The following is a 23314-nucleotide window of genomic DNA, read 5'->3' on the forward strand; positions in this document are numbered from 1 at the left end:
GAGAAAGGGTTATTAAAGTGATGGAGTGGGTGAGAGACTTAGGATACATACTAATTAAATACAACTAGTGAAACTTACAATAGATACTATGTGAAATTTCTCAAGGTAGCTATGCTAGGCTATCTTGTAGCAAAATAATCCTACTGGCAAGAAGAACAGGAAAAATCAGAACTGTCAGGAAGTCAGGACTTGAAGACTAAGATCTGGAGAGAACAAACCTTGAAGTGAGATAACTTATGTAATGCTAGTTCCCCTGCCTCAGGAATCCGATGTTTCAAAAAATGTATGAGCAGAAAGTTTGCATACTAAACAGAAATTTACTGATGAGTGACAAAGAAACGGAACAGGGTTTTCAATAGTTTTATTAGGCTTGTGAAACCACACTGAAGTTTGAGGCTAACAAGGAAGCCAGGATGTGAGAAGTCAAGATCTCAACTCAAAAGGCAAATCCAGAAATCTGAGGCTAATAGCTTGTCTCTCTTCTCTTGAGGTATTTTCTTATTGATAAGTAGTACAGGCTAAAAGGTGAAGAAACCAAGGAGAAAGAGGCTGCTTAGAAGCACAGCAGATAACTGAAGCAGACAGTAGCAGTTCAAAGGAGATAGAAATCAAGAATTTGGGCATGCGCCAATGGATCACATTTGTAATTCTAGCTACTCCAGAGGCTGGAATCCAGAGGATCATGGTTTGAAGGTACTCAGAGCAGAAAAGTGTGTGAATTCAAATCTCCAAAAAGCACGCTGACTTATTAATATGTTAATTTGCATGTAGCACTATTCATGACAGTTAAAAAAACAGGAACAGGCCTGGGCATGTTGGCTCATGCCTATCTTCTCAGCACAAAGGAGGTGTTTTCAATTTGTTTAAAGAACATGTACCATAATGTACATTTTTTAACATTGTCAAAATGGTTGGTCACATGTGGTGATGCGTATCTGTACTAACTGCTACTCAGAGGTGGATCTGGGGAAGATGGCAGGTCAAGGGCAGCCTGGGAAAAAAAAGTTGTTGAAATTCTTATCTCAATCAACCAGCTTGGCATGGTGGCATGCATTTGCAATCTAAGATAAATGGGGAGCAAAGGAAGGAAGATATGTTCTGAAGTAAACGCTGGGGAAAAAAAACCCTATCTAAAACCTGATTGAAACAAACAAGACCCAGCGTGTATGATTATGTGGTAGACTACATGTGTAGCAAGTGTGAGACCTTGAGTAAAAATCCCAATGCCACCAAAAAAGTAATTAAAACATCAAATTTTATGTTATACAGAGTTTATCACAATAAAACATAAGATAGGTTATGTAAATGTATTGAAAATGCACTGTAGAATGTGTAACACCTGTAGAAGTAAAATGTCTGACAACATGAAGACTGATTGAAGGAAATTAGAAACATTTAAGTTTCTTACATTATATTTGAAGTGGAAATACATAAAAATAATAAGTTAAAGGTACATTTTCTAAACCCTAATATAATTTTTTTAATTAAAAAAATCCAGGTGCCAGTGACTCATGCCTGTAATCCTAACTACTCAGGAAACTGAGATCTAAGGATCATGGTTCAAAGCCAGCTTAAGCATGGAAGTCTGTGAGATTTTTTAATTCCACTAAAGTATCAAAAACAGCTAGAAGCAGAACTGTGGCTCTAGTGGTAGAGTGCTAGCCTTGAGCAAAAGAAGCTCCAGGACATCACCCAAGCCCTGAGTTCAAGCTGAGTTCAAACAGGACTGGCACATTAAAAAAAAGAAAGAAAGAAAGAAAGAGAAAAAGTATAGCTCAAAGTGAATATAAAATGAAACAAAACCCACTTTAATATCAAAGGAAGATTAAAAATAGATTATGAGAAAATAGAAATATGGTGGCTTAAACCCACCTTTATTGGTAATTATAATACATGTAAATGTCTAACTATCCCACCCAGATCTTCTCAGACTGTACAAAAGATCAAAAGGATCCACTTCTGCCTAGAATGAAGAAAGGTACAATAAGCTTCTCTTTTCGGGTAAAGATTGGACAAGCTATAAAATCATAGCTTTTTATGAACCTATAAACAAGTTGCAAGAAAACCAAACAATCTGAATTACACTGACTCATAAGCCATTCTCTTTTTTTAAAAAAAATTTAAGATACCATGTGGTCCAGGTACCAGTGGTTTATGCCTACAATCTTAACTACTCAGGAAGCTGACATCTGATTTGAAGCCAGCCAGGGTAGTAAAGTCCAAAGTCCCAGAGACAAGATCTTATCTCCAAATAATAAGCAAAACAGCTAGAAGTGCAGCTGTGGCTCAAGTGGTGAAAAGGAGCTCAGGGAAAGTGCTTAGCCAGAGTTCAAGCCCCCTGACAGAATACCAAGTAAATATTGTGGTCATTTTTAAGAGGCAAATCGATGAAACTGTTGCAATGGACTCTAACATACTACTGACGGAAGCACAAAGAAAAAAAATACTGCTGATTGGAGCACTAGGGGAAAAGTGAGCAAGAAGGAAGTGACAATGCTTGATAAGAAATGTACTCATTACCTTGCCCACATAATTGGCAACCCTCTGTACGATATCTTCACAATAAAAAAAAAGCGAGCAAAAATACTAGGGGTTTGGATGGAATTGCTATGAGAGATACACATATACCCTAGGACCACAACATTACAAAAATGGGAAATGAATAGGCCTCACCGTCCATGGAGCCTGTAATAGGCTAGCTGAAGTGCCAGCTGAATAAATGTATCAGGGTGAAGCATCTTCTTCTTGGTTAACCTTTTGCCAAAAGATGTGAAGGCATATGCTGCAATTTGTAGATCAGATGCCTGATAAACAGGATAGGAACAGTGAAAAAAATCACCCCAGAACATCCCAAAGAAATGGAAATAGTATTTGAATTAAAGAAACTGTCGGATGGCATTAAAAATATTAAAGCCATTCCTAGTAAAATGTCTTGTGCTATACTACCATGATTGAGTAATAGCTACATTCTTCCATGTGGTCAGTAAAAAAGCATTACTATTGAAGAGAAAAGGGGCAAATCTACCTCTTTGAAATACTGGGCTTTTGCTTGGCTGATGTCAGTTAGTATTTTCTCATCCACAGTGAACACAAGCTCCTCTGGAAGTGGTATATCCCGTTCTTTCTCTACACCCTAAAAATAGAGAGGATTTAAAACCTTGTATCTATAAAAATATGGGGGAAAAAAGGATGAAATATTTGTTGCTGACATACCTTCCATCTTCCTTCAGTCTCTAAAATTTTCTCATCCACATAATAGGCGATGTGCACCATAACCATTGCATCAAAAGGGGCATGCTAAAATGAAAGCCCATGATATATTGAGTACTTGTGTCAAAATTTGAGGCACTATTTTCTTTGAACTTCTTTAGGTAAAGTAGGCCACTACGTGAGAATAGAAAGGATAACCATTCTGTGTATATACCTACAAGAATGACTAGATGTGGCAGAAATAATTCTCAAAATTTAAGGAAAGTGGGGATGATGGGCTCTGATACAAAGTATGATAGGTTTGGTGGTTATATCTGTCCTTAATTTTTCCATGTTCCTTTGGTGACAGTGACATCAGATGGTTCCTTCTAGGTTATTATCTTCACTTTACATTAAACTATTATCATTGACAAACTGAATATGATACTGCTAACTTTGGAGGGAAAGAAGGAAAAGCTTGAGAGACACATGTCCAGCTTCAGGGGTAGAAATTAACTGTTTAAACTGTAACCCAACACTAAGGCTCTGCTGGTCTGTATAACAGACCAATGGAGCTTACAAGTACACTTGGCTGTTACCAATTGGGTAGTAGCCACACACGGCAGGCTCTTGAGGGAAGGAAGTATGTATAAGATGAACAAGCAGTTCATCCATCTGTAAGCAACAAGCACACATATCAAGAATAGGAGGTCACTGGCAAACCTATTTTTTTCCATCAAATCTCGTTTTATGATTTCACAAAGATTTTCATATAGTACCATGTGTATTGTTTTATTTAAGACAGCACTACCCATTTCTATTTTATTGGAACCCGTAAGAAAGAGCAAGAAGGATGTTAGTATCTTTGTTGTGGACAGGCCCAAGAGACATCAAGGGAAGAATGCAGACACAGATAACTACCTTCCACAGGATCCTTCCTGGGACTGGAGAGAGAGCGAATCAGACTGAGAAAAGCAAGGTGAATCAAATAGGGAGTAGAAAAGAAGAAAATTGAGGCAATTAGTGAAAAATCTTGTCAACAGTAGTTTTGAAGGAAAAGTAAAAACAAAAACAAAAATTCAAAATGTTCTAGTATAAGCTGGGTGCTGGTGGCTCATGCCTGTAATCCTAGCTACTCAGGAGGCTGAGATCTGAGGATCACAGTTCAAACCAGCCCTGGCAGGAGAGTCCATGAGACTCTTATCTCCAATTAAGCACCAGAAAACTGGAAGTGGCACTGTGGCTCAAAGTGGTAGAGCACTAGCCTTGAGCTGAAGCGCTCAGAACAGTGCCCAGGCCCAGAGTTCAAGCCCCACAACTGACAAAAAAAAGTTCTAATACAACCTTTTACTGTCACTCCTAGGAACCACTATAACTTTTAACACCTTCTTACCTACCAGTTCACCTACTTGTGAAATAACAGCTACTTTATTACTCTCCTGGCAACTAACAATCCCCTGGGTAATGGGTTGAATGAGGCTGTTTCTTCTGCCCTCTAAGTTCCAAGGTTCTACATATGATAGAGACCAGACAAATGAGAGCATCTGATGTCCAGGAACAAGTCAATCAGAACCAGTAAGAATTATTTCCATACTTTTTCTAGAACCCTTAGAAAAAAAGAAGCTGGCTATTTCCAGAGGGACTGATATTCTAGGAGAGGTATGAAGATAAGCAAATTGTAGTTTCAACAATCACATTGGGTATTCTATCAAAACAAAGCCAAAGAATGTCAAAAAATGGGGAAAGAGTGAATATTAATTTGGAACCTAGAAATCAGTTTTAAGTATACACCTACGCCAACAAGTATCTTCTCAATCTAATGCCAGACTAAATTTCTATCACTTAAAATGGAATATCTAATGATAAGTAAAACCACTGAACAGGGTTGGGCTGTAGCTCAGAGGCAGATGGCGTGGGTAACACACAGGAAGCACAGAGTGCAATGTCGGTACTAAAGAAACAAAACTAAACAAATAGTAACAGAATAAAATATTACATCCCTTTTCTCCCCCTTTCTTTGTTTAGAGTGCCTAAATGGAAGACAGGACTAGCTAAAATGATGGAAACAAAACAAAAGAGAAATTTTTAAAAAGTTGTTTTATATTTCATGAAGGTCAAAAGGGATAGTAATTCCCTTCCTTTCCCCCATCCCTTTAATCTTCATAGGCTAGTGTCTCAAAGATTATGTGTCACTTTAGGAAAATTGCTACCTAGCTACTAGGAAAAGCTGTAAACCTAGAGGTATGTCTGTATACATTTCCCTATACATAGGGAATATATACACAATGGCATAAAACATCTTTTAAAGTACAGATAACAGGTTCTTAGCAATTATAATACATGAAAATTAACTTTGCCTATGCTCATTCACTGAAAATTCATAATTAAACTAATTATAATATCATCAAAAGTGTTATACTATACCACAGTACAGCATACATATTTGTTGTTTACTGCTATTAAGTTAAACTAAAAGGTGAGAAAGAATCTATCACTGATGGCAGTTATAGAAATTTAAACCACATACGTAATTTAAATTTTTGTATGGGTACTTTTAATTGTGAATATAAAGTGATATACAGAGGGGTTACAGCTATATAAGTCAGGTAATGAGTACATTTCTTTTTGCACCATGTCACCCTTTCCCCAGTTTTTCCCTCCTATCCTCATATAGATACTTTTTTTTGGGGGGGGGGGTCCAGTAGTGGGGCCTGAACTCTGGGCCTGGGCGCTGTCCCTCAGCTCTTCAGCTCAAGGCTCTACCACTTGAGCCACAGCACCACTTCCGGCTTTTTTCTTTTTGCTTATGTGGTGCTGAGGAATCGAACCCAGGGCCTCAGGCATGCAAGGCAAGCACTCTACCACTTCCCAGCCCTTATATAGATACTTTTAAGCTTTTATTTCTCCTGCTAGTTCAGTGATTGTATCTCTCACTCAGCTTACTTGCTCACACTCATAGCCAGCACTCTATCACTGAAGCCAGGCCTCTAAGCCCAACTGGTTAACTGGAGATGGAATTTCTCAGATTTCTGCCTGCACTGGCATCAAGCCTTGATCCTCTGAGCTCAGGCTCCTGAGTAGCAAGGATTACAGGCAAAAGTTACCTTAAGCTAAGTAGAATGATAGTTACATTAATAAAGGAAAGTTTTAAAAAAAATCATAGTTTACTTACATCACAATTAGACCCAAATACTCCATTAGTAAAGGAAATCAGGTTATAGGATTTGTCACCCCAGCGTACTGTTGGATCTCCAATGAGAAGTCTTTCAAGTACCTAAAATACATTTTATTTTTCCAAATTAAAAGGGACTTTCACAATGCTTTGTAAATATTAAACATTAAAGTTAAACACATGTACTTCCTTTCAAGTCAACCAAATTTAATAAAGTAATATAGTAATACTCGAGATAAAAAACTCGGGTCCTGATTTCAGCTATTTCTCAAGTTTCAAGAAAATCCAACCAAGAAATAGAATTCTCATGCATTGTTTATGGTTGTTCAGGATATACAGTTGAAAATAGCAGACTTTCTAGTTCAGATATAAAAGAAGTCTTGTTATGCTTAGTCACAAAAAGAAGTGTCTTAACAATTCATAACCCATTAAACTTTACCCTTTAGACTGCAGATTTTGGCCCATTGATGAGTTATGAAATTAAGGTACTGAATCACAATCAACATTCTTTACAAATTATAAAATGGGAGGGAAATAATAGAGTATATCATAGACAGAAAAAGTAGTTACTTGGTTTTTTATTATTGTTTTGTGCCAGTCCTGGGGCTTGAGCTCAGTATCTGTGAACTATCCCTGAAATCTTTTGCTCAAAGATACCACTCTACCACTTGAGCCACAGTTCTACTTCCAATTTTTGGTGATTAACTGAAGATAAGAATCTCATGGAGTTTCCTGTATAATTATTGTTTTTTGAAACTTCTATTATATGTGTGGATAAGCATGCTTATGTAAGTATACATAGTGGGCTGTGAACTAATGGTATTTCGAAGTATAACCCATGGTCCAAAAAGGTTGAATAGATTGGGAATGTGGCTTAGTGGTAGAATGCTTGCTTAGCATGCATGAAGCCCTAGGTTTGATTCCTCAGTACCACATAAATAGAAAAAGCCAGAAGTGGCGCTGTGACTCAATTGGTGAAGTGCTACCTTGAGCAACAGAAGTTCAGAGACAGTGCCCAGGCCCCGAGTTCAAGCCAGAGAGGACTGGCCAAAAAAAAAAAAAAAAAAGTTTGAGTAACATGCATTGAAATATGTTCTTCCTTAAGAATTACAACTTTTGGTGGGGGAAGGGGGGAGGGAGGGAGGATTGGGTGGGGGGAAGGATGGGAAGGGATGGGAAGGGGAAACAAAGGAGAAGGCTACAATGCTTGATAAGAAATGTACTCATTATCTTGCCCATGTAATTGTAACCCCTCTGTACAGTATTTTCACAATATAAAAAAATAAAATAAAATAAAAAGAATTAGTGTGGTAATACACTCCCCCAACCCCTCTTTCCTCCCTCCCTCTTTCCCCTCTTCCCCCCACACATACACACACAAAACCACTAAAAATCTTGCTGTCTAGCTACAAATTTATTTACTTATTTAGTACTGTTACTGAATCTTGAACTTAGTCTCTTGCTCTTGTTTGGCTTTTTAACTCACATCTATCCTACCACTTGAGCCAAACGTCCACTTCTGGCTCTTTTTAGGTTAACTAGAGTTAAGAATCTCTCCAGTTTGCCTTGTGGCCTTGGGATGATATCTTTCATTCTCAGATCTCTGCCTTCAAAGTAGCTAGGATTACAGGTGTTAGTCACTGGTGTCTGGAGCTACAAGATTTTTAATCCTAAATTATTTGTCCTATCAACATTTTATATTGATGACTATATTGTAAAATAGTTTTAGTGTTTTTAGAAAATGATGAGCTTTTTTATACAATAACTACCTTTTATTTCTCAGGAAATGAAAACAGTACTTTGGGGTGGAAAGAGGGAACATCATATACCCTTAAACTCACTGAAGTCAATGTGTTCAGTAAACCAATGACAAATAAATTACTTACAAGGGTAATATAATTCTTGGGACAAATCCTCTCAACTAGTCAAGACAGAGTAGTGTGGGTTATAAGTAGGTTCTTATGTCACTCTGGGAGATTAATTTACCCCAGTGACATGTGTAAATAGTCTATGAATGTAGTGAGTGAAATGAGTGAGGGCCCAGACATGTGATAATGCAAACCATCACCATACTTCTCTAAGTGAGGTTCAAAACAGATCTAAATAGCTTTAAACCATGTGTCAAAAATTTACAATGCACTATGTAAGTATAAGATTTGCCACATGCATATTTCATAGCTGAGAAAAATTCTAAGAGCCTGATAATAAAAAGAGAAAAAACAATTATCTCACGTTCGTTTACATCCTCCAGAAAAGGAGGCAACAGAAAAAGTTACCTGAGAATAATCTTCCGGTGTAACATAAGGACTACCATCCTCTATGGAATATACCAATAAACTGCTCTGAATCTTTTCTAACAAAGTCAAGTTTTCTGGATCAAGACTAATCAGATACTCCCGTGCCTAAAGAGCAAGGAGATAATATAATTAAATATTATACCTTAAATACAGTTATCCACAAAGTAATAAAGAGTCAGAGATCAAGTTTATTAAGAATAACATAGTGCTAAAGCCTGAGCCATCATGGTAGTATTGTGTAACCCATCCTGTACTATGAAGGGGAGGGTGGCTGTGGCACTGGGTCATTGGGGGTCATAAATCATGGTGGGGGGGGCACTGAGTTTGACTTGAACCCAAAGAGTGAGCCATACCCCTGTATTTGGGCTGCTGGGAAGAGGGAGTGCCAGGTCTCAGCTCAGTGAAGCCTGCAGCAGCAGTGTTCTACAGACTGGTATGTCATCTAGAAACCAGTCCAGCCCAACAAAGACAATGACCCACCCTTCCATGCCAGTCAGAAACTACCAGGACATCACTGGAATTGAGAAGGCTGATCGTTTTTTAGAAATGGCCAACTTGAAAGCAAGGTAAAAGTCAAGCAAGAACAGTTGATGAAACACGGTCATGGCAAGCCCAGAGGATACCAGACACCTAGAGGCTCAAATTGTTGCTTCAACCCTCAATACCTGCAATTATGAAGAACACATTCAAAAATATAGAAAGGACAAAGCCCACAAATGCTCTCTGCTGATAAACATGGGCCAGAGGAAAAAGATGCTTCATAAGACCAAATATGATGCCTTTGAGAAGATATGCAGGGAGTGATGGGTTCAGTACACCTTTCCCCTTCTACATGACAGAAAGCCCACTGCTGATTCATGACCAAGAAGGTTCTGTGCATCTGGGTTTTCCAGCAGCTACAAAAGCTTAAGGAGCAAGCAAGCCAGCAAGAAAGGAAGAACATAAATATTACCTTAGCCCATCGAGTTCGCTCCTCAGTAGTTAATGCTGCTACTCCAGGACCATTGGGTTCACTATGGCACTTCTTATAGATATACGTCAGTTGTCTTATGGAAGATCAAAGAGGGTTCAAAAGGAGCACAAGACCACAGAGGTCTTCAACAGGTCATGATACTGATTAACACTTAAGTTTATGACATATTATCCCAAGAAATACATTGTAACATCAATAGAATGCAGTATATCCAGATAATTACTCAGCTATAACCAAGGAATATTCACGCTACAACACAAATGAACCTTGTAAGCATACTAAATGACACATCAAGTAATAGTAATTTACAGAGATGAGAGAAACCGGAGGAGAAGAAGCATGAGAAGAGAGAATGACAAAAAGACAGTAACTAATCTTTGGAAGCTCTGGATTTGAAAACAAAAATAAATTATTTCCATACATTTTAATCAACATTACAGAAATATACAAGCTACACAAAGACCCTAAGGGAGTTTATTCTTGTGGTCTGCAGAGGGGAAAGGAAAAAGGAAATTAGGAAACCATTGACCCTGCAGTGATGTACAAAAGGGACAAAGATCAATCTGCCAAGCACACAAGACAAGAGAGAGCATTCCAAATAGAAAGCATCAGTATGTTCAAAAGTCAGAGATAATCTGACATTGGGAAGAGACTGCAAGTAAAGAGGCAGGAGTAGATCATGCACAAGAAGCCAGGAATATAGGAAGGAAAGAAACATAGGGTAAGAAGTGGGTCTAGGAACACAACATTTATATTTGAGTTCTTGTTATCCTTTGAGAAACAGGAATAGAGAATTATTCCTCTACTGAAAAAATTAAGGAACAACAACAAAGAAGCAAATGCAGAAAAATACCTGAGAAGCTCTGGTGGGGTGATCAAACCTCCTTCATGCATTATATCAAAAGCAAATGCTCGGCCTCGACACAACACAACAATGTGAACTGGAGAATAACCTTCAGTCTCTGGAAAAAGAAACAGAAAACACAAGGCTCAGATCTCCTAAAGTTAAATGAGAATAAAGCTACACACAAATATTCCTCTAATGTTTGATTTTCATATATCATGGAAACAAAAACAACTAGGAAAAAAGAAGGACAAGAAGTTGATCAATGAGTTACATATTAGATCAGAATAAGTTCTGATATGCTATGGCACAGTAGGGTGATTGTAAATAATGACTGATATATACAGTATTTATGTAAATATACTGTATATATCAAATAGTTAAGAAACAAGTATTTTGAATGTTTTGCCATATAGAAATGACAGAAGTTTGGGGAGATGTATATATGTAACCTGATTTCACAAATATGCATTACTGAAATGTGGCATTATCCAGGAATCTTCGAATCTCCATATCAAGTGATAACCATCTTTTACTATAGAACCTAATATATTTGCAGTTCCAGGGGCCAGGAAGTAGACATCTTTAGGGGGTAATTTTTTGCCTATTAGAAATAGTCTGGTAAATATAAAGATGGACATGTTCTCTCTGATATGTTGAAACTAGATCTAAAATACACTGGTGTATGATAAATTATATAGGATTCTAGATACACACAGTGAAACAAAAGAAACAAAGATACAATTCCTATATGCTTCTTCATATTAACATAAAATTATATATATATAAACTAACTCCAAGAAATGGAAACAAGAGACTTCTCTTTAAAGTTTTTTTTTTATTTTTTCATGATTCTGTCTTCTTTTCCTTATGTATGGTGTATTCAAGTGTATATCTTCAGGAGGGCAGGGGGAGGGTATAGCACTTGAAGGGGAAAAGGGTAAAAAAGTGCAGCAGTGGAGCTTGCTGAACACTGATGCAAGTGAATGATACAAACTGGTGGGTGGAGACAGGAGGGAGAGACTGGGAGAGAGTGAGGGAAGAGAAGTCATTGTCTCATAATTGTAATGCTTCTGTACATCACCTCTATAATAACAATAAAGTAAATTAATTTTAAAAATGTAAAGAAGAAGGTCAATGAAGAGCTATTTGTTTTGTATTTATTAAGAACATGAAAAAGCTCACTATCTGAGAATGAGGAGAAAGACACAGAAACAGTCATCTTTTAAGCAGTGGAAACAACAAACTGGCAAAAGAGAGTAGCATGATAGGTGGGTTGGGCCCATTTGAGGATCAACTGAAATCAATAGGTGAGATTTCTTTCCCCACTCTGGCTAGGTTTTTAGGAGAGTCTGAATTTTAAAATGTTAAAGCTTTATTGGATTAGAAAGGGCAAGGAGGCAAAGATTTTAACCTTTGTGTGTGTGTGTCCTGAGGCTTGAACTTAGTGCCTGGGCACTGTCCCTAAGCTTCTTTTGCTCAAGGCTAGTGCTCTACCATGTTAGCCACAGCTCTACTTCCAACTTTTTGGGGGTAGTTTACTGGAGATAAGAATGTCTCAAGGACTTTTCTACCCAGCATGGCTTTAAATTGTGATCCTCAAATCTTGGCCTCCAGAGTAGCTAGGATTACAGGCATGAGCCACCTCACCTGGTGATTTTAATCCTTTTAGTATTTTTAATAGGCTTTTATTTCCTCTGAGGTCCAAGTGTGTCTATTTTTGCAATGAAAAGGATGAAGAAGAGCCCAATCGGTGTTTTCTGTGTTGTCATACAATGTGGGAGTTGAAGGGCAGGGTCATCTAGTAAGGCAGTGAGTAGTAAATTTTTAGAGTCTCTTGTTTTGTTTAGAGTAGTTACAATGATTTGTTCTTGTCAGTATTATTCTTCCTTGGAGAGGGGAGGCAAGTTGGCCTGTCAGAATGCCAGGGTCAGGACGGAGCCAGAGCTACTGAGAAAGTTCAGCGTCACTCTTCTCTATTATTGTTTTTTCTCCTAACTTTAATGACTGATTAAAAATTTTTACTTTGTATACAAGGGAGGGATTATAGTTCATAAGCTGTATTATTCAGGATAATTCAAATAAGAAATGAGGGTAGAAAAGAATTGTGTAGACTAGTAATTCAACTCTTCAATGAATATCTTAAGCTGTAGTAAATGGTACTACCTAAGCATCCAGTTTGTGTTGAATCAAGTAGGACAGTTCTGTAAATCTATTCTCACACATTACAAACATCTAAACTAGGGAAAAAAAAGTTCACAGAAAGCCTTTAATTTGTCCAAGACAAACTCTTCACCAAATTGTATCTTCCTCAGTAATACATGTTACAGCAAAACATCAAAATTCCAATACTTTTACTAAGAGACTCCTCATATTTTTACTCACCAGTCCGAAAATAATTCACAATCGAGTCTCTAGTAATTCCTGGAATCTTGCAGGTAGAAAATAGCATTCGGAATTGATTCATATCTAGGGGAGTATTTCCAACCTTATGAACAGGCACCTTTTCTCTATTAAAAAAAAGTATTTTGAGTAAGAAGTTATCTTTAAGCTTATAAATCAAAAAATCACAATTGTTTTATTTTTCCCCAAATAAGTACATTAAGCGTCTCAACATTTGACTTTAGGTGAATCCATTACTAAATTCATATAAGTGTCCTTACGTTCTTAATAGCTGCCAGTAGTTCAAGTTATGCCAAAGCATTATGCTTCCTCTTTCTAAACAAGTGCCTTCCTTGGGCGGCCAGTAGTGTTCAAAATGGGGAGAAGGACCCACAAAGTTGACATTCAGTTGTGATGGTATACGAACATCCAGATAGGCAACATTCAGCCACCACTCTTCCAGCTAGAAGAAACTAACACCATCAGTCTACTGCTGTTTGAAAGAGACAGCTACATTTGTACTTTATTCAACATCCAAAAACATGTTTTCTTGTTTTATCATTTCACCTTGTTTCATAATGTATTTGAAAAATGCTACTGTGATCACTTTTGTCTCTCTTGGAACTGTAAGATCCTAAATATTATTTAACTATACTATCAAAAATAGAAAACAAAGCCGGGCGCTGGTGGCTCACGCCTGTAATCCTAGCTACTCAGGAGGCTGAGATCTGAGGATCGCGGTTCAAAGCCAGCCCGGGCAGGAGAGACTGTGAGACTCCTATCTCCAATAAACCACCAGAAAACCGGAAGTGGCGCTGTAGCTCAAGTGGTAGAGCGCTTGCCTTGAGCTGAAGAGCTGAGGGACAGCGCCCAGGCCCAGCGTTCAAGCCCCACGACCGACAAAAAAAAAAAAATAGAAAACAAGAAACACTAAAAAAGATACACTCAGACAGATAATCATTGAAATCACAAATATCCAACAGGGTCCTTATTGAATTTCCTCAGAATAAGTAGGGTACAACCGATATTGACTAAATTTCTTGTTTGTTTGGTTTTGTCAGTGCTGGTGAGGTTTGAACTCAGGCCTTCATGAGCCATACTTTCTGGAGATACTCAGCTTGTTGTCTGAGACTGGGTCTCACGAAGTATTTTTGGCATCAACCCATAATCCTCCTATATCTGCTTCCCAACTTTGATGCTTCAGAGACAGTCCTTTGTATGTGTCCCCCTTTCACAATAAGTAATTTCATGCCTAATAACCAAATATGATCAAATTCTCTGAAGTTCTTTTTAAAGAAATTCATGTTACCACCTGGGCAGAACAGTTGTTCTCAATGGCTTTACCTTTATCCCCCACTTTAGTTAAAATCATGTTACAGGGAGATGTAGCTCGGCAGCAAAGTGCCTGACTAGCAAGCAAAAGGCCCTGAGGTCATACCCTAGTTCCATAAAAAAAAAACAAACAAAAAAATCACAAAGGATCAAAATTGTGAATAAAGGAGTCTGGGAGTAGAATATTTTATTATTCCATCATAGGTATTAAAATGGCTCATAAAACATTTTCTTCTTGAAAGTATAGAGTGGTTACCATTATTTGCAGACTAAAGCAATGCCTTTTTTGTTTGTTGTGCTGGTACGAGGGCTTGAACTCAGGCCTTGTATACTTGCTTAGCTTTTTTGCTCAAGACTAGCATTCTACCACTTGATCCATATATCTAACTCCTGGCTTTCTGCTGGTTAACTGGAGAGAAAGTCTTCTGTGATTGTCTGCCTGGACTGGCTTCAAAATGAAATCCTCATGTATCAACTTGCTGAGTCACTAGAGTTATAGGCATGAATCACCAGTGTCCAATAAGTCAATAGTTTTGTTTGTTTGTTTGGGATATATGTATGTGTGTGTATGTCTGTCTGCTGGTCCTGGGGATTGAACTCTGGGTCTGGATGCTGTCCCTGAGTTTTTCACTTAAGTCCAGTTCCACTTCTGGCTTTGTGATGATTAATTGAAGAGTCTCATGAACTTTTCTTCCCAGGCTGGATTTGAACTGTAGTCCTCAGACCTCAGTCTCCTGAGTAGCTAGGACTACAGGCATGAGCCACTGACACCCAGATATATTTTTTTAATTATGAAAACTCATTTCCTAATTCAAATACTAGAGACTACTGAAAGTTGAGCTGAGTAAGTCAAAAATTGTGGAAAATTACTGAGATCTTCCATAATTATTATAGCAGGTTCTCTCTATATGTCTAACTGAAATATAGACTATATGTAACTATTTTCCACTTGAATTTGTAATGGCCCCTTTTCTCCCATATACTATTTAAACATGTCTATGCCACATGCTACTTTGATGTTTGCGTGCTTTTTTTTTCAAGTTATAATCACCTTAAAAATGTTTTTCTCCAATAAGGTTAATAGATCACTGCATTAGAACTACATGTAGTAACTGAGAAATCAAGACTTTTAGGCCCCATTCCAGACCGACTGAAACAGAATCACTTTCTCTAGCAATTCTGTACTTTAACAAGTTTTTGGACAATAAGAAGCCCACTAATGCTCAAAAGTCCCCAGTTAAATCACTCGTTCATTCTTTCATATAATCATAATTGCAAGGACTGCAAAGATTTTCATAGCAATACTTTACAAATCAACAGGTATTCATAGTTAATTTTTTCCTCTTTAAACATGATCAGTTTTTCAGTAAGAAGTATACTAAAACAAAAATACCCAATTTCTTTTTGCTTTTGCCCTTGCGAGTAATTTCTGGTGTAATTTTTCTCCAACTCCATTTTGAAACTTTTGAACTATTTCTTCAGTTTTCTTATATTCTTCTTCATTTGCAAATGGCTTTACTAGAGAGATGGGAAAAAACCATGATGAATGGTATTTAGACATCAACTAATTCCAAATCGCCAAGTATTTGTATCTTAATGACTCGAAGTACAATAAATTACAATGGAGTTACAACATGAAAATGGCTAAAACAAAAAAAAAAGCAATGCAAAATACTCTCTAAAAAGATAGTATATATAAAATTTAGGTATGCCATCATGGAAATGCTAGGTCTCTTCTCTACCTAACAAGTCCACAAGTCACTATCTAGTGACTAAGTGAGTAGTTGGGGACTCACTAAATGGTGACTAAGCCCAAGCCATGGTTTATTAGTCACTAAGCCCAACTCTTGTACACAGAGTCTCTAGTCCTATCATACTTAAATATGAAAGCATAAGGATAAGATCGTTGAAGAAAGTCTCTCATACAAGAGAAAAATAAGCAAAAGGAGTGGTGATATTAAGTAGTAAATAGACCAACAGGGAATGTACAACTATGACTTAAATATGTGGAGTGTGTTTAAAGGCCTGGTTCCCAGGGTGGTGATTTGGGGATGTGTTATGGACCTTTATGGGAAGGGGCTTCAAAATCAGAATGACAACTGTACTTTACAAGAGGAAGGAACAAACACACTTTCAAAATTCTTGATGGTTTTATTTGTGGTTTTATTTGTGTTTTGTTTACAGTTTTGGGGGCTTGAACTCAGAGCCTGGTACCTTTCCTTAGCTTTTTCACTCAAGGCTAGCATTCTGCCTCTTGAGCCACACTTCCACTTCTGGCTTTTTGCTGGCTAACTGCAGATAAGATTCTCTCTCACCTTTTCTGCCTAGGCTAACTTCAAACCTCTATCCTCCTCCTGAGCAGCTAGATTACAGGTGTGAGCCACCAGCTCTGATCTCACCTTCAAAGTTTTTAAGAAAAAAACACTTCCAACTCAGAACTCTATACTCAGCTAAAAGATCTAGGAAATCTTCCTTCTTTTTCCTTCAGATTTTCCTTTTTCAGGAAGCTACAAACAGTAAGTTAAAACAAAGAAGTAAATCCATAAAGAGAAGGAAAAGAACTGTTAAGACTCCACGGCAAGAGCGAAATGTGAATAGAACAACAGAATAGCCACAATAATGGCAAAGGAAAGATAATAGATAACAGCTGTCCCGCAAGTTCAAGAACAGTAAATACTAGGGCATTCCTAAAAGAATGACTCTAAGAAGAAATAAAATGGACACAATATTTTATGTGCTTCAATATATTCCAGAATTTTCACTGTTTTGAAGTGTTTGGGGATACATTATTTACTTTATACAAATGTATAAGTAAACTAAGCATATGAAAAATAAGGGAGAAATGCAGCTTTAAAAAGGAAAGCAGGAGCCGGGAGCTTGTGGCTCATGCCTGTAATCCTAGCTACTCAGGAGGCTGAGATCTGAGGATCATGGTTCAAAGCCAGCCGGGGCAGGAAAGTCTGTGCGACTCTCATCTCCAATAAACCACTAGAAAACCGGAAGTGTCTCTGTGGCTCAAGTGGTAGAGCGCTCGCCTTGAACCGAAGAGAACAGGGACAGTGCCCAAGCCCATAGTTCACGCCCCACGACAAACCAAAACCAAAAACAAAAAAAAAAGGAAAGCAGGCCAGACACATTTTTAACCGCAGGTTAAAAATGAGAAATGCTATTCGAAAAATAACAAACAGAAAGGGTTGGAGGTGTGGTGCAAATGTTAGAATTCTTGCCTGACAGGCTGAAGGGCAAGTTCAAACACTAAGTACTGTCAAAAGAAAATACAAGGAATGAAATGCATGGTTCGTTGATAAATAATTAAATAATTCCAAAGTCAGGTGACTGTTTTTCAGAACCAAGCAAAATCCTGAATTAACCAGATGAATGCTGACTTAAAATGGTGACTTTTTTATAAACCATATCTTAAAAAATGAGAGAGGAGATGTGAATACATATGCATATGTTGGGGCAGGCCACATTGGACACAAACCCACATGCCTTTTAGGAATTAATTTAAAGTATCTATGATGAAAAGTCTCAAAAAATACTGTAAGCATATTACTTCCAATGAAATAAAACAATAAATAGATCAGTGATTTGAAAATTCTTGCCCTAGACAGGGAGAAAGGAAGACAGGTAAAACTGAACTTTAACTACAAACCTCTTAATATTAGTTGGCTTTTAACTATGGAGAAAACAAGAGTTTGGGTATTTTAAGGATATTTAAATTATCATGAACTTATAAAAAGTAGCTTTTAGATACTCATCAACTTCTAATGCTATAGGTATTCTACGCTGTTAACAGTACTGATGCAGACTCAAAGATTATGAACATGCCAGGCATCAGTGGCTCATGTCTATAATCTTAGCTACCCAAGCAGCTGAGATCTGAGGATTGAAGTTCAAAAATCCAGAAGTGGGGCCATGGCTCAAGTGTTAAAGCACTAGCCCTGAGCAAAAGAAGCTCAGAAGCAGTACTCAGACCCTGAGTTCAAGCTCCATAGCCAGACAAGAAAAAAAAAAAGATTCTGAACATACCTGATTCAAGGTATTTTTTCAGTGACTCTTCAAGTGAAGGAACAGGCAGTGATGGAAGGGAATCCTGGTATTGAAATGTTCGTTCCTCAATGGATTTAGCCAATTGATTTTCCATTATATAATCACAATTAGAAGACTAAAAAAAGAAAGCAACCTCCTTTATACCTTCAATCGCATAAATACACACACACACACAAACACAAACACACACATATGTTACTTCCAATTCACTAAACTATATATCAAGTACATTTTCTTGGTTTTCACACAATTGATAAACTTGTCAGATGAATAAAAGCAACTTAATGAAGAAATGAAGACTCAATATCGTACAAGTCAGAGTGATCAAGGAGACTAGTATAATCATTATGGATTGAACACCTACTATTTGCTGATATCGCAGCATATTATAGAAAAACTACTCCCTCTCATATTATTTCTGAGAGGTGGCATTCTTTGCCATATTATATAAAAAAAGAAACTCAAAGAGATTTAATTTGTCTAAGAGTTCATACTTGGCATTGAAATCCATACACAAAGCAACATGATAGAAGTTATAAAGAAACCTGAAAATTAGTAGGTAGAGTCTGAAGTGTAGAAAAGGATTAGGAGAGGTATGGAAGACTTGTTCAACTACAGAGTTATAGATTATAGAATACATAAATCATATGATAAGCTTATATAACTTAATTGCACTGATGGTGTGGGGCTTAATCTGATTGGTTTCAAGAATCTCAAAGCAATTGAATATTTTTCACATGCTTTTTTGGCCAAAAATCAAACTAACCAAAAAATAAGAATAGGTTGTTGGATACTAAATTAGATTTCTCAAAGAAGCCTTTATTTTAATAGAAACTGAGAAAACAAGGAATATCAATACTGAATAAATAAGAACCTTCCCCAATTTTTTAAAATAGCAAAGCAATGTATTCATAAATTAACACACTGTATTGAAATCCCTTTATATAACTACTTAAAGATTATTTTTAAAAGTTAAAAATATAGCAAAGCAAAACAAAATATTCCACTCTCTGGTTACAAAGTTAAACAGTATCAAAACAAGGGCAGAGCCAGGAATCCAAGGCTAATGTTTATAATCCTAGCTACTCAGGAAGCTGAGATCTGAGAATTGAGACTCAAAGTCAGCCGGGTAGTAAAGTCTGTGAGACTCATCTCCAATAAACCATCTGAAAACCGGAAGTGGCACTGTGGCTCAAGTGCTAGAGTGCTAGGCTTGAGCTGAAGAGCTCAGGGACAGCGCCCAGGCCGAGTTCAAGCCCACAACACACACACACACACACACACACACACACACACACGCAGAGCAGAGGTTATTTTCAGCCAGCAACTTTTTCCCTTCCTGTGCTAGTGGAATTCTAAGTTACTTTAGGTACATCAGATACATAGTTACCCAGCTCTATTTCTCCTAGCCCCACCCCTTGGAACTCAGTATGATTTCATGATTGGTCACCTGCAGATGATACCCTTACTAGGGACTGTATATGTTCTTTCTGACTTTTCTTCCTTCTCAGTAATTATTAGATGGAAGAGCACTCCTTTATGGTAGCCATTTGCTAAGGTTATCAGAATCACTTTTCTGACCCTGGACTCCTACTTACAGATAGATTTTCATTTAATTTTAATTAATTCAGGATGTTTTGGGCAGTACTGGGAATTGAACTTGGGGCCTCATGCTTAACAGGAGAGCACTCTACCTGACTTGAGCCAGTCCTAAGTAAAGTTTTTATAAATAAATTATTATTACTATTTTTCAGTGTTGGGCCCAATGACACATACCTGTATTTTCACCTATTCAGGAAGCTGAGGGAGGATAATCACTTTAAACCCAGGAACTGAATTTGAAGTCACCTTGGGCCAACACAGTGAGACCCTGTCTCAAACAAAAATAATAGCTACAAAAAACACTCTTTTTATTTATGACTGTATTGTGGGTTTACTTTATTATGAAGAAGTGAGTCTATACCATTAACATAAAGAGAAGATCCAAAAATGGATGTCACAAAGATCTATAGTTCTTCAGCTTCCTCCTGTCTAATGTCTTCAGGTGTACTCTATTTTGAACATCCACAATCATGGCTTTGGACCTAATGGCAGTAGAAGCCTGGGTCCAAATAGAGACTCTGCCATAATCTAGCCATGTCTATAATGCAAATAACTTTAAATGAATTTCCTTACACTGAATGTATAGTCGTGTAATTCAAATGGAGCCATTAGAATTTTTAAGTGTCTGAAAAGCATACTATAAAAATAAGATTCTTACATAACTGTAACCCCTCTGTACATCACCTTTATAGTAACAATAATGTTTTGAAAAAAAGAATTCCTACTAAAAGTGCCCAACAAAAAGATTGAAGCAATAATATTATGGTAGGCAGAATTTCTATGAATGGCCTCAAATTCCACACCCAGAATTTGTAAATATGACAAGATCATTTATCTGTGATTGAGTCATTGTCTACAGAACTGATGTTAATCTAGGCATGTTGGACCTAATACAATCATGTGAGCACTGTGGAACAGACGCTAAAGTTGCTTTGGATTAATTTCTGCCCTTGAATATGCAGGTGGGCCTTAAGAAACTGAGAGGTACAAAGGATTAACATGCATGGGAACCTCATCCTACTAACGCATAGGAAGGGAATTCTCTCACAACCTGAATCAACCTGAAGTGGATTCTCCTCCTCACTGTCTTAGAAAATAACCCATACATAGAAAATAACCATGACTTCAGCTTTGTGAAATACTATGAGGAGTCTCCAGCTAAACTCAGATTTCAGATCTACAGAAAGTACAGGATAATAAATGTATGTTTTGTTCGTGAGAATTTGTTCCCTGAAATAGGAAAGTAATAAAAAAAAATATGCAGAGAAGATTAGCTGTTCCCTCGTGGGAACATTGTTAATATGCATTTCCTATCTACTATTGCACATAATTCACCAACAGGTAATTTTAAAAATATCAGTTCTCACGGTATTTCTTTAAGAGTTGTCTTGAGTGTTGAATCACAAGATTGAGTTAAAACAACCTCATACCAACAGCATCAGAGAACGATGACAGTGAACTTCATTAGTGTACTTCCTGCAGGCTATGATGTGCGCTCACAGAGAGTGGCAACGACAACCAGGAAAAGTAGAGGAACAGAACACCACCTACCAGTGTACCAGGATGAACTGTCTGGGACGGCCAGGAGCTGGTGCAACAATTCAGATTTGAGACCACGGGGATGTGGATCAAGCCCACGCTGGGAAGGAAGACACAAGCGTAACGAAAATGTCAGACCAAAAGTAACTGAAGAGCTGGTGAGCGCAGGTGGAAGGCGGACAATCGAGGGGATGGAAGGCCCGGGAGCCTCCAACTTCCCTGCAAATACGCCCAGAAGGTTCTTCTGCTCCAGGGCGGGATTCAACCGCTATCTGAATGACTAGGTTTCGTTCCTGGGCTCCCGGCGCCCCGAGTCCGGAGGCTGCCGCCCGCCCGGGCCGAGCGACCAGCAGAGGACAATACGCGCTCGAGCCTCCCGCCGACCTCGGGGCAGGCTGCCGCCCAGAAGGACCCGCAGCTATCCCAAGCAAGCACCCCGACGCCAAGGAGCCTCGGCCCCAGGCCCGACTTCGGGGTGCCTCCGGGCCCCGCGGGCCAGGTAACAGGAGCCACCGCGGCTCGGCCGCGCTGCGCACCGCCGCGCGGTTCACCCGCACTGCCCTTTCCGAAGACGCGACTCCCCCCGCCCCCGGTGGGTGGGGAGGGCGCGAACCGAGCGCCGGCTCCGCCGCCCGCGGGTGCTCACCGCCCGCGCCGAGCCCCGCTGGCGCCGCTCACCGTTCCCCGGCCCGCCCGACTCACTCGGGGCTGCCGCGGACGGGAGGGGTGGGTGGAAGCGCGAACTGGACGGGAAGCCGTGAGGGTCCCACCCATGGGCACCGGGAACGGGATTGGACAGACACCCACGAGGGTCCCGCCCCATGTGCGCCGCCGGGAACTGATTGGACGGAAAGCCTGGAGGGTGCAGGGTGAACCCCGACTGCCCGGTTGCCTCCACCAGGCTCCGCCCCCGCCCTCCCGGTCCTCCTCTCCTCCTCCACTCTCCCTCTTCCCCCCCCCCACCCCCCTTCGCGGACGCGGGGTTGAGTTCCTGCCTGCGGGGTTCCGACCGACTGAGAGGATCGCTTCTGCGGGGCCGTAGCAGCTTTCGGCGAGGTGCTGCGGGAGCTCGGGCATCCTGGGTGGTGAGGGGGGTGTAAAGGCCCGGCTCCGCCCTCGCGGGACTGCACCCTGTGGGCTAAACCCCGAACTGCGGGCTCGCCCCCCTCCCGGCGGTACCCGGGTTCGAGCCCTGCTCTGGGGCCCGCCCCCCCCCCACCCCCCGCGCCGGGCCGGGCCGGGCCAATCTCCCCGTCCCCGCCGCGGCCCGGGCCGCTCACCGACCCTCGCTGCGCTCTCACCGTGCAAACCGGTCTGATTATTTTTTTAATGTCGCGACACGATGTGAAACTTAAAAAACCAAGTGGAGCTGGACGAGGTCGGACGGAGATCCTGCGGCCGGTGTGAAGTTTCCCGGGTCATCATCTGTTCTCATCGGCCTCCTGAAACAAAATGCACTGCTTCGATTGACCTTAAGGACATTGTTTCTTTTTGTTCTCCTTCTGTGTCACGGTTGTGTAAGGAAAGGCGAAGTTTGTGCACTGGCTCTGAACTAGATTCCTACAGAAATAGTAACGCGTTTCTGTGATAGTGTAGTGTGCTGGAGATGTTGCATGGTAAACACCACACCCAACTTTTTAGAAGAAAAAAAGTGACGCCCTGCAATATTTAAAAGGTTAGGTGCTTTACTGAGTTGTATTTATATACCGTGAAGGTCACCTGTATGTCTGGTCTTCTTCAGTGCCACACAGTCTTGATAAATTCAGGTTTCTAGTATGTAAACTTGGAGATTATGCCCTGTACATTTTTAATGGATATTTTTGGTTATCGATATTTTGGTTATTGATTTTACAGATACATTTTGGTTCTTGCTTTTCCAAGAACGTAACATTCTACAGCGTAGAGACCTAGAATACAATATGTGTTTTTCA

The 23314-nt window shown here is 39.3% G+C and overlaps 1 protein-coding gene across 2 annotated transcripts in view; it reads right to left on the bottom strand.

The window, feature by feature from the left end:
- Nucleotides 1-22087, bottom strand: part of Crot (carnitine O-octanoyltransferase) — a 32143-nt gene extending 10056 nt beyond the window's left edge. The window contains exons 1-13 of one of the 2 annotated variants that reach the window (XM_042684624.1): nt 22030-22087; nt 21396-21483; nt 18222-18357; nt 15583-15707; nt 13139-13320; nt 12861-12985; nt 10485-10593; nt 9611-9704; nt 8638-8763; nt 6362-6463; nt 3214-3297; nt 3026-3133; nt 2674-2804 (exon numbers count right to left, since the gene is read on the bottom strand). In XM_042684624.1, the coding sequence (XP_042540558.1) occupies nt 2674-2804; nt 3026-3133; nt 3214-3297; nt 6362-6463; nt 8638-8763; nt 9611-9704; nt 10485-10593; nt 12861-12985; nt 13139-13320; nt 15583-15707; nt 18222-18336 (1301 nt within the window). In that variant the 5' untranslated portion in view covers nt 18337-18357; nt 21396-21483; nt 22030-22087. The remainder of the gene's footprint in view (nt 1-2673; nt 2805-3025; nt 3134-3213; nt 3298-6361; nt 6464-8637; nt 8764-9610; nt 9705-10484; nt 10594-12860; nt 12986-13138; nt 13321-15582; nt 15708-18221; nt 18358-21395; nt 21484-22029) is intronic. The other variant, XM_042684625.1, reaches the window with a different exon arrangement.
- Nucleotides 22088-23314: the final 1227 nt, after the last annotated feature.

The sequence above is a fragment of the Dipodomys spectabilis genome, unplaced genomic scaffold (assembly GCF_019054845.1).
Source record: "Dipodomys spectabilis isolate Male_0828 unplaced genomic scaffold, ASM1905484v1 ptg000089l, whole genome shotgun sequence".
NCBI classification, from domain to species: Eukaryota; Metazoa; Chordata; class Mammalia; order Rodentia; family Heteromyidae; genus Dipodomys; species Dipodomys spectabilis.